This window comes from Elephas maximus, chromosome 23, assembly GCF_024166365.1.
Source record: "Elephas maximus indicus isolate mEleMax1 chromosome 23, mEleMax1 primary haplotype, whole genome shotgun sequence".
Classification (NCBI taxonomy): domain Eukaryota; kingdom Metazoa; phylum Chordata; class Mammalia; order Proboscidea; family Elephantidae; genus Elephas; species Elephas maximus.
This window is the reverse complement of record NC_064841.1, coordinates 63,373,081-63,385,351: the sequence shown is the minus strand read 5'-3', so window position 1 is coordinate 63,385,351 and position 12,271 is coordinate 63,373,081. Positions and strand designations below refer to the sequence as shown.

At 47.3% G+C, this 12,271-nt stretch overlaps 1 protein-coding gene across 1 annotated transcript in view; it reads right to left on the bottom strand.

Moving 5' to 3' along the window:
* Positions 1-10,826, bottom strand: part of ALOX5AP (arachidonate 5-lipoxygenase activating protein) — a 30,944-nt gene extending 20,118 nt beyond the window's left edge. Inside the window, exon 1 of the mRNA XM_049867707.1 lies at positions 10,666-10,826. Within this exon, the coding sequence (XP_049723664.1) occupies positions 10,666-10,735 (70 nt within the window). The 5' untranslated portion in view covers positions 10,736-10,826. The remainder of the gene's footprint in view (positions 1-10,665) is intronic.
* Positions 10,827-12,271: the final 1,445 nt, after the last annotated feature.

Genomic DNA, 12,271 nt, shown 5'->3' with positions numbered 1-12,271 from the left:
AGCACAGCTCTGTGTTAGGGTAACTGGCCATGATTCCCTCGTTCTTCAAGGCAACGCTGCATGGAATTCTACTGACTACAAATGGTTCTACTAGCGATACGCTGGGGCGGAAGAATCTGAAAGATCCTTCCGCATTGGACTATTTTTGACTCCATGGGCTAAGTGTTACCCTGACTTTCAACTCGTATATCGAATACACTTCAGCCAATTTCTACTATTCACTTAACATGATTTTTGTTTTAACAGGCTCAAGCAGTAAGTGGCGAATTGTGCTTTCAGTAACATATATTATTGCCTGTGACGTACCAGACACCCAGCTCCTGTCCAAAACCAAAACAGGCCAAGAGCCTTTGACCTGAGAAGCTAATCTTCTGCGAGTACAGCAGAGGACGGGACAGAACGTAAAAAGTAAACGTTCCAAATAAGCTAACCAGTCCCCAGCTGCCGTTGGGTTGACTCATGAAGACTCCTTGTGTGTCAGAGTAGAACTGTGCTCCACAGGGTTTCCAACAGCTGATTTTTGGGAAGTAGATTGTCAGGCCTTTCTTCCGAGGTGCCTCTGGGTAGACTCAAATTTTTGGTTAGCAGCTGAGCGTGTTAACCGTTGGCACCACCCAGAGATGCCAAATAAATCAAAATGTTATTAAAATAACTTAAAAAATGTAAGTGTGTTGAGCTTTGGAAAAAGGAGACAGTAGAGCAGAGTAAGGGGCCATGTGATGTATTCGGTAGGGTGGACTCAAGGAGTCTCAATGAGAAAGGATCATTGATTGAGTCCAGGCTCAAAGAAGACCATCACAAGGCAGTGCCCACTGGACCTTGGACTTGGCGGCATGACAATGCCTTGATGGGAACTATGTTAAGAAATTCTGAATTGATTTCCATTTCAGGAGCAACTAGGAGTTATCGACAGGGCTAAACAGAGGGGTGAACTGAACAGAAAGCCACTGTGAGTTTAGGGTGCTCGGAGGGGCCAGACACAAGACAGGGGGACAAGATAGGAGCAAGCTGGTTAGGCTGATGACTTGAGGGGTGTAAGAGGTACCAGGAGACAGAATTTGGAGGCGACAGATACGGACCGAATGGTGAAGATGAGAAAACAGAGGTCTCTCTCTCTCCACCCCGCCCCATCCTATGTTATTCCTGTATCTCTATTCAAGAGTGAAAAGGGGAAAATGTGGCTGTCAGGGATCCACCCACGGGATTCCTTTTCATCAACTTCACACTTGTTGTTGTTGTTGGGTGCCGTGGAGCCGATTTCCAATCATAGTGACTCTATAGGACAGAGCAGAACTGCTCCATAAGGGTTTTCTTGACTGTAATCTTTATGGGAGCAGATGGCCAGGTTTTCTCCCACGGAGCCTCTAGGGTGGGTTCCAAACACCAACTTGTAGGTTAGCAACTGAGTGCTTAATCGTTGTGCCACCAGGGCCCCTAACCTAGCTTCCTCGAGAAGATATGCAAAGGATTTTGTTTGTTTGTTTGTCCTTCTCATGGATTTTTTTTTTTTTGTGGTAAATATATACATAACAAATCATTTGCCTTTTCAATGTCCTTCACATGTACAGTTCAGTGACGTCCACTGTGTTTATCGGGTTTTTCAACCATCACCCTTATCTGTTTCTACATTTTCCCATCACCCTGAACAGAAAGCTCAGTGTCCCCCAAGCAGTGAGTCCACCTTTTCCTACATTTCATCAATTGTGTAGACCTTTTTCTCCTTTGGTAAAAATGCATTCCTTCTGTGGGAACGTGCCCATTTTGAACATACGTATAGGGCCAGCTTGTGTGAAGGAGAGATCTACTTCATTCCAAGCACTGTGGTAGGCAGTTGTCTCGAGTCCCTTACTGAGCCTGCAACAGCCCTATGAAGAGGGTGGTACTGTCCCCACTTTACAGATGAGCACACCGAGGCTCTGCTATGGTGAGTGAGTTTCTCAGGGTCTCTCGCTGGGAAGCAGGGGAGCTGGGCCTATGAGGATGTGTTTTCCCCTTGCTTCCACATTGCAGCTCACACTGATCCAGTGATGCTGTCAGCCACATGGGGTCTGAGCATGCAACTGTCCCTTCTGAACGTCTCTTCTTACCACCAAGTACAATAGGAAATTCTGATGGCTTTGTCTCCAGAAACCAAGATGGCGTCCCTTGCCTCAGATCACATCAACAGGGCTGGTATTAAGGAAGTCCAAGGTCATGCCTGCAACCAGCAGCACAACTTGGCCAGACTTCTGCGCCTCTGCCTGTCTTCTTCCCTTCCACTCTCAGAGAGCAAACACCTTCCCTTTTCCAGGGTCAAGCCCTCCACCTGTGATCTTGATCCCCTTCCTGCCCCCTCTTCAGCAATTTGTCACCAGTTTATCCCTCATTTCCTGAATTTGCAGTCTTTTTTTTTTCTCCTCCTCTTTGCCCTAGAAATACACTCAGATCTTTCCTACCTTTACAACAAAATTGCCTCAGCCCGATATTCCACTAGGGGCTACTGCAGCTTCTTTCTAGGCTAACCTTGAAAGAGCCGTCTACTTTGGCTACATCTTAAGCCACTCGCTCTCAGACCCCTTGTAGTCCTCCACTGAACTACAGAGGCCATGCATGCAAAGGCCATTAACACGCTCATCCTGGCTACCTTCCAAAACCCAAGAGAAAGGAAAGAGGGAGAGCAAGAGAGATACAGAGAAAGAGTGAGAGACAGAAATAGGAAAGAGAAAGACAGAAAAGAGAGAACGAGAGGGAGAGATTGGAGATAACAAAATAGAGAAAGAGAGAAATAGAGAGACAGCGAAACTGCAAACAGTTAGTGAGAACTTTGGCCTGCTAGGCCTGCTAGCTACTTTACCCACAATGCCCACAGTAACTGGACAAAAAATCAAACCAGCTGCCTTCCAGTCAATTCCAACTCATAGCAGCCCCACATGTTTCAGAACTGTTCTCCACAGGGTTTTCATGGTTGTGACCTTTCAGGAGATCACCAGTCCTTTCTTCCAAGGTGCCTCTGGGTGGGCTTGAACCTCCAGCCTTTTGGTTAGCAGCCCCGCTCTTAACAACAACCTTCTCTCCTCAGTAAGGTGTTAATAACTCCATTTCTCAGTTGAAGAAACTGAGGGTCAAAGAAATTCAATAGCCTGCTCAAAATTGCATAAGAAAGATCTTGAAATTTTAGCTAACCACAAATATGAGGAAGCAGTGTGATACAAGTCCTAAAAGAACAGCTCAGTCATAGATTATTTTAGTTGAATGCGTGTCTGAATCTCCGGGATCATTTTCCCGCACACAAGACACAGATCTGCATTGTAGAAAGAACACAGCAAGAGGGGAGGCCACCTGAAGGCCAGGGACTCCGGAAACCAAGGCCTAAGAGAAACGAAGTTAAGGAAGGGAGGTTACAGCTGACTTTGTCAACAGACGGGAAGCAGGCACGGTCTAAGGTTTTTCAAGAACAGCCTCAGGACTGGTGCAGAGAAATAATAAGGTAGCAGCAACCTCAATGGAGCCCTGGTGGCGCGGTGGTTAAGCACTCAGCTGCTAACTAAATGGTCGGCAGCTGGGACTCACCAGCAGCTCCTTGGAAACTCTATGGTGCGGGGGTGGGGGTGAAGTTTTACTCTGTCCTATAGTGTCGCTGTGAGTAGAAATTGAGTCGATGCCAACAGGCACACAAGTAACCTCAATATAAAGGGAGCCATGGTGGTCCAACAGTTAAGTGCTTGGCTGCTAACCAAAAGGTCGGCGGTTCAAACCCCCCCAGTGGCTCTGTAGGAGAAAGACCTGGCAATCTGCAGATCACCCTATGGGGCGGACTACAGCCTAGAAAACCATATAGAGCAGTTCCACTCTGTCACACAGGGTCGCTAAGAGTCGGAATTGACTCCATAGCACCCAACAACAACCTCGATATGGTACAGCATAGGACAGGATTTTCTGAGTATTGAGTTCTGGAAGAAATGAGTGTACAGCAATATATTTTTCCAGGCTAAGGCTCTACACATTACAATGCACACATTACAACGTGTACGACAGTGCAACACGCACGCACTCCACACTGGAATCCACTGAGAATCCAGGTTCACCACTACTGGCTCGAGGGCCTTCAACCAGTTGTTTAACGTCTCTAAGCCCCACTTTGCTTACCTGTAAAATAAGAATGATAACAGTGTATGTTTCATAAGTGTGGGGATTAAATGAGATACTAACATTAAATGAGCGACTCAGCGAACTCTCAACACTGTGGCAAGGGCGGGCAAGCTCCCTCAGCGGGCTGAGTCCGCGTCACTGAAGTGATCAGGTAGGAGCTGACGGGGTGAAGGAGACTTCCGCCTTAGGAGAGCTTCGTGACTCTCTGATTCTATTTCTATTTCTAGAGGCCGTTAAACCCCAGGTTGAAGGACACCAATAAGTTGCCATGGAGTCGATTCCAAGCCATGGTAACCCCATGTGTATCAGAGTACAGCTGTGCTCCACAGGGCTTTCAGTGGCTGATTTTTTAGAAGTAGATTGCCAGGCCTTGCTTCCAAGGCACTTCTGAATTGACTCAAACCACCAACCTTTTGAATAGCAACTGAGCACTTAACTGTTTGTGCCACCCAGGGACTAGGGCAATGTCTCTATAATCAAAAAAACCCCATTGCCATCAGGTCGATTCTGCCTCACAGAGACCCTATAGGACAGAGTAGAACTACCCCATAGGGTTTCCAAGGAGCAGCTGATACATTCAAACTGCTGATCTTTTGGTTAGCAGCCAAACACTTAACCACCGCGCCACCAGGGCTCCAACATGTCTATAACCAAACCAAACCCAGGGCCATCGAGTCGATTCTGACTCATAGCGACCCTATAGGACAGAGTAGAATTGCCCCACAGTTTCCAAGGAGCGCCTGGTGGATTCGAACTGCCGACCCTCTGGTTAGCAGCTGTAGCACTTAACCACTATGCCACCAGGGACCCTGGGAAACCAGGCTTTGATAGTTCAGCTCCAGGTTTCTTGTAACGATGTGTTTTCAACTTGTTTTTGTTCTGTTTTTCCAAACGTGCATTCTGCTGGGTCAAGCTGCAAGACTGCCCCAAGTTCAAAGCTCTTGATGACTAAAGAACGTTTGAGAAGGCAGAGGAGGAAGTAGCACCAGGCTCTGCCCTCTTGGGGAAACGAAGCTCACCAAGGCTACCAAGAGCACAGTGGAACTGGGTCGCGTTGTCTTGGGACACAGATAAGTTGTGTAGTGCCTGGTAACAACATGTAAATATATTTTTTAGACCAAACAGGGAGAATTTGGAGTGGCACTCTGGAGGAAAAAGAAAAAAAAGCCCAGTGTTTGCGTATTTTTCTGTGTTCTGTCAGGTAGGTCAAGGGTTGCAACCTTGAGTTTAATTAGAATTGCAAAGAGAGGCTCTGGGCTCGCTTTTGAACCTTTGTGTTTGCTGAAAGACTCACCCCAGAAACAAATAGAGATGTTATCCCCCCACCTCATTTGAATTTCGCTCCTTTCCCTGCAGGGGCACATTTAATGGTTACAAACAATAAACCTCACAGAGTCCTCACTGCTTCCTGGGGAGTAATGTTCATTGCCCGAGAGGGAGAATGGCTCATCCCAGCCAGGTGGGCAGCCAAGGGACCCTTCTGTGGCTGAAACTCCCCTCCCCTGGACACAGGCGGAAGGCTCCATGCAAGACCACTCTGCCCTCGCTTTGCGGAGCATACTGTCAACTCTACTACCCAAACCTAAAACCACACCACTCGATTCTGACTCAAAAGACCCTATGGGACAGAGTAGAACTGCCCCATAGGGTTTCCAAGGAGTGGCTGGTGGATTCAAACTGTCGACCTTTTGGTTAGCAGCCAGCCCTTAACCACTGCACCACCAGGGCTTCTCTACAGGCCCCCAGTTATCTGTCTGCCCAGTGTGAAAAAGTCTCCAGATCAAAAGAGTAGCTGAGGGCTGGTCTCTGCTAGTGTCTCCCAACCTGGGAGACTCTGTCACCCTGGTCGTTTCATGGAGCTTTTTGAGTAAGGCCGCTGTGATCTGTCATTATCTGTTTTGAGGGATCTCTTCACAGGCCGGGCTTTTAGGTTGTGGCTGGTAAGACTCAGACAATTGACTTTCCCTAATTTCCCCTCAGAGCCCTGGTGGTGCAGTGGTTAAGAACTAGGCTGCTAACTAAAAGGTCGGCAGTTCAAATCCACCAGCTGCTCCTTGAAAACACTATGGGACAGTTCTACTCTGTCCTATAGGGTCACTGAGTCAGAATTGACTTGATGGACACTCAGCTGCTAACCAGTCGGTGGTTCGAACACCTCAGTGACTACACGGAAGAAAGGCTTGGCAGTCTGCTCCCATAAAAGTTACAGCCTAGGTAACCCTATGGGACAGTTCTATTCTGTCACATGGGGTAACTATGAGTCAAAATCAACGACGACACCCAACAACAACAATTTCCCTCTTTGGCCCCCAAGAAGCCATAATCCCATACCACGGATAATTAGGGACTTCATTATCCACCTCAAGTCTGGCCAGAATTGCTACTTATGGAAAAAACTGAGTCCCTCAGTGGCACAAATGGATAACGTGCTCGGCTGCTAATCAAAAGGTTGGAGGTTCAAGACCGCCCAGACGCACCTCGGAAGAAAGGCCTGGAGATCTATTTCTAAAGAGTCAGCCATTGAAACCCTCTGGAGCACAGTTCTGACACATGTGGGGCTGCCGCGAGTCTCAGAGTCAACTCAACAGCAACTAGCATGGAAAAGCCCAGGGCCACTCAATAGATAAGGTCTGGGTCCCTAGTGCATCTCACTTTGAAGAGAGGAAAACACTCGCTTCTCACAGCTGGGAGCCCTGGAACTTCCCAGCCCCGCTGAGTTGAGAGGGAGCAACTCAGAGTGAATTGCAGCTGCCAGCTGACCCAGCCCCATTTTCACAGTCAGCTGAGAGGCACTGGGCTCCCGTCTACCGGTACCCATAGGTTATGTGGATGGGTCCCTGGGGAAGGGCTAGGGGGGAGACCCTACCCAGAGCTGGCCTGGAGCAGCCACCACCCAGGGAAGAGACACCTCAGGCTTCCTGCTAACTTTTCTGCCACCTCTTAACCTTACCATCAATTAAAAAACAAAGCCCGGTAGCCAGACCTGAAAAAGGCAGGGCTGTATAGAAAAGATGGAAACCCTGGTGGCGTAGTGTCTAAGTGCTATGGCTGCTAACCAAAGGGTTGGCAGTTTGAATCCGCCAGGGGTTCCTTGGAAACTCTATGGGGCAGTTCTACTCTGTCCTATAAGGTCACTAAAAGTCGGCATCCACTCGACGGTAATGTGGTTGGTTTTTAGTTTGGTGTAGAAATGAAAGAGCCCTGGTGGTGCAGTGGTTAAGGACTCAGCTGCTAACTGAAAGGTTGGCAGTTGAAACCCACCCAGTGGCTCCGCTGAAGAAAAGAACTGGGAATCTGCTCTCATAAATATTACAGCCTAGGAAGCCCTATGGGGTAGTTCTATCAACTCAGTGGCAGTGGATTTGGTGTTGGGTGTAGAAATGTCTCCTTCAAGTTCTGAGTTAGTACTCCCTAAGACTTTTCTGGAGTGGATGCTTCTTGAGGGCAGGAACCGTGGCTATCTTGTCCCAGACAGTGCCTGGCACACAGCAGGCAGGCCCTGGAGGAGTCTGCAGGGCTGAAGATTTGAGCCACTTGGCCCTTTACAGTACCCAGGAAGCCCAGGCACAGTGCCCGCAGGGAATAGGAAAGAAAGGCCTGAGGAAATGGCAGCCTCAACAAGCCATTGCTTCCTTCTCTAAGTTGCAACTCTGTTGCATGAACTGGTATGAAAATGGTTCATCAGAAAGCTAGAAAATGCTCTTCCCTGGAAGGAGCCCTGGTGAAGCATTGGTTAACCACTCGGCTGCTAACCGAGAGAGAAAGACCTGGCGATCTGCTCCCATAAAGATTACAGCCTAGGCAACCCTATGGGGTAGCTCTACTCTGTCACGCAGGGTGGTTGTGAGTCTGAATCAACTCGATGGCACCTAACAACAACAGAGGAAATATACTTAGATGTGCCAAGTTGGGCCTTGTTTTATCTAGTGCCGCTATAAGAGAGGAAACCCTGGTGGCCTAGCGGTGAAGAGCTACAGCTGTTAACCAAAACGTTGGCAGTTTGAATCCACCAGGCACTCCTTGCAAACCCTATGGGGCAGTTCTACTCCATCCTATAGGGTCACTATGAGTCACTGTGAGTCAGAATTGATTCGACAGCCATGGTTCTGGTTTTTTTTTTTTTCTGTAATAGAAATACTACACGTGGGTGGCTTTAACAAACAAAAATTCATTTTCTCACAGTTTAGGAGACTAGAAGTCCAAATTCAGAGCACTGGCTCTAGGGGAAGGCTTTCTCTCTTACTGTTGGCTCTGGAGAAAGGTCCTTGTCTCTTTTGACCTTCTGCTCCTGAGCGACCTTCATAGGGCGTGGCATCTCTCTTCCCTCATCTCTGTTTCTCTACCTTGCTTGTTTAATCTCTTATATCTCCAAGGAGATTGACTCAAGACACACCCTACATTAATCCTGCCTCTTTCAATTCCCAAATGGAATTATAACCACAAGCACAGAGGTTAGGATTTACACCACTTATTTTGGGGGGACACAATTCAATCCATAGCAGGCCTCTCTGGAGTGGGGAGGCCGAGGGAAAACCTGGCTCTGTGCCCACAGATCAATCCCCAGAATGTGTCCACATTCGCAACATGAAAATGACCAGATTATCCTGAACTGAGTAAACTCTGAAGTCCCCAATGTGACCGTGTATGAATGCTCAGTGCCTGCCATTACATGGCAGCAGGTGCCCTCAGTAATTCCTCTTTTTTCTCTTTTCAGTAAACTGCAAAACACAAAGCCACTGGGGACAGTTATGAAAATGGTCCTAGGGAGTGCTAACTCAGAGCTTTAAGGAGACGTTTCTACACCACACTGGCTTTCTCAGGTCTGGCTCTGCTGCTTCATTTCTAACTGATGGTCAGGTCAATGGAAATGCAAACCCCAAGAAGAAAATGTTCATCTCTCTCTCTCTCTCTCCATCTCTATCTCTCTTTCTCTGTCTCCATCTCTCTCTCTCTCTCCATCTCTGTCTCTGTCTCCATATCTTTCTCTGTCTCCATCTCTCTCCATTCTCTATCTCCACCTCTCTCTCATGCTTTATGTAAGTATATAACGCGTACGAAAATGCTTTAGAAACTATGGTGGGGTAGTGGTTAAGAGCTACAGCAGCTAACCAGAAGGTTGGCAGTTCAAATTCACCAGGTGGTCCTTGGAAACCCTATGGGGCAGTTCTACTCTGTATTATAGGGTTGCTATCATAAAAAAAAAAAAAAAAAAAAAAATTTTTTTTTTTTATGAGTTGGAATCGACTCCATAACAATGGCTTTGGTTTTGGGTTTTTTTGGTACAGAAAAAGAAGGTATTACAAAAACATGTTTCTTCAAAAGAAAAAAAATAGCAAGTGGTTAAAATATCAATAAGGTGATTCCTCCTCCATCCCCAGAATTCACTTTTTTTCTTTTCTTTAGCCCACAGATGACAGGTAACCCAGTTGCCCTGAATCTAAGTTGGCGCAGCCCAGGGTCTGAGTGAGCACGTGTCTCAGCCTGCTTGCCACCCCTTCTCTGGCGTGGCCATGAAGAGTTAACAACGCTGACCGCAGACACTTCAGTGAGTGCTGTGTAAGCCTTGGGTGCTGCCCTGCCTCAGCACACTGGCTACTCGGCACTATTGAAGTGAAAGAAAGACCAAGAGGAGAAAAGCCCAGATTCACGCAGAAACACACACACACACCTAAAGCCCACGCACTGCCTTCTCGGCCATTCTGACTCATAGCAACCCCATAGGGCAGAGAAGAACTGCCCCATAGGGCAGAGAAGAACTGCCCCATAGGGTTTCCAAAGTTGTAATCTTTATGGAAGCAGACTGCCACAGCTTTCTCCCCACACAACTTTACATTCAAATAAAAGGAATTAAATGTAGATAAGGCAAAAGTGCGTGCACGTACGCACACACTCTCTCATACTCACACACTCTAACATTCACAGACTCACACACTTGTACACACTTGCACATTCACACTTACGCACTCACATACACTCTCTCATAGACTTCCACTCACACACACTCATATATTCTCACACACTCACATACACTCGTACACATACACGCTCTCACAGGCTCACACATGCACTTACACAGACCTGTACTCTCTCAGGCACACACAGACGTATTCTCACACACCACACACACATACACTCACAGACGCACACCCTCTCTCTCACACACACACACACATTCTCACAGACTCACACATACGCTCAGACTCACACCCTCTCTCACACACACACAGACACATTCTCACAGACTCACACTCTCACACATACACTCACAGACTCACACCCTCTCACACACGTTCTCACACACTCACACACATAGACTCACACCCTCTCACATACACATACATTCTCACAGACTCACACATACACTCACAGACTCACGCCCTCTCTCTCTCTCACACACACACACACACACACACACATTCTCACAGACTCACAGATACACCCAGACCATAAAAGCCTGAACCAGCTAATCCTGACTTTCAAGCATCTATCAAACAAAATCTACCACCTGTTCATCTAAGTGACGGGCACGTCCCTTACCATTCTGGACCACGCTGATGAGGGTGACGATGGCCAGCAGGACAATGTTTCCCACGGTTTCTTGATCCATGTTGGCGTCAGGGTGCCCAGAAACAGCTGCTCTGCGCCTTGACAGCCTGGCCCATACTGTGCAGGAAGGGGAAGTGAGGGCCTGGGCGCTGCCTTTCATCATTAGAATTTTTGTGGTCCCAGTACAATTATCCAGTGTCTTCTTCCTTCTTAACTAGCCACCTCTCTGCCCTAGCTGTGGCTCAGAGTGAACTGCCAGGAGGAGCAGGGCTTGTGGGTGGCGTGGATGGAGCTGCCACTTCTCCTGCACTGCCTTGTCATGACAACCCCCCTCAAGGGTCTCCAGGATGAGTCCTGGACCCAAGAGCCCATCCAGCAGGAGCCCCATGGAGAAACCAGGCAATCTGGAAGCCGCATCATCTCTGCCGCTGACGAAGGGAAAGAAGAGAAAATGAAACTTTTTTTTTTTTTTTTTAATAGAGCACCAAAAAGATTTGTGTCTTTCTTCCCTCAAATCTCTGGAGGAAAATGAACACTTAACACAAGGAAAGGCCCAGAACACCAGCTGCCGTCAATCGATTCCAACTCATGGAGACCCCATGTGTGCAGAGTAGAACCACCCCATAGGGTTTTCAAAGCTGTGACCTTTCAGAAGCAGATCGCCAGGCCTGTCTTCTGAGGCACCTCCGGGTGCTTAACCATTTGTACAACCCAGGGACTCCAGGGTCAAAAGTAGCAGCTGTGTAATAAGGCTTGGATGGATGAATGAATGAAATGATGAGGAGGTCAGCTACAGAGAGACAGCAACAAAAGAATTAGAATTTAGGTAAGGGGCAGACATAGGGTTATAAATAACCCCCGTGGAAAACTACCCAACAGGAAGGATTGTCCAACACTGCAAATGGCTTTTCTGAGGCAATTGTAGAGATACCTTCCATGGGATTCTTTTAAACATAGTAGTATTTTTTTTTTTTTTAGTAAAGAGGCCCAGTCTGAGAAGGTGTAAGACCTGACCTGCTGGGATGAGCTAGGTGACTGCCTGGCATTCTACATGCCTGCTTTCTCAGTGTAAACAACGATCCCCCCACGGTTACAAAGAACACCCAAGAGAGTCCTGCAATCTTGGTCCCACACTCAATAGCTCTTTGACAGTGATAAAGAGGAGCTTTGATCCAAATCTTCCTTCCAATCTGGAGATTGCCTTTGCTCCCTGTTTTTATTCAATTACTCATTTATAATTATTGAGCACCTACTTTGTTCAGGGCATATTAATTACCTCAGGGAGTGTATGGTTTACTAAGATGTTCTCCAAACTTTGTGATTATGCATATCTGTCAGTATATCTGAGGTCCCTGAATGGCACAAATAGTTTGCACTCAACTACTAACCCAAAGGTTGGCAGTGCGAATCCACCCAGTGGCACCACAGAAAAAAAGCCTGGTGATCTGCTTCCGTAAAGATGGTGCAGCTCTACTCTAACACCGTGGGTTGGAATCAGCTTGACAGCAACAGGCTTATCAGTATATTTATTTATAAAATACATGCACGTTCTACTGTTAATTCATAGTTAAACCTTAAAAGCCAGTTGTGTCAGAGT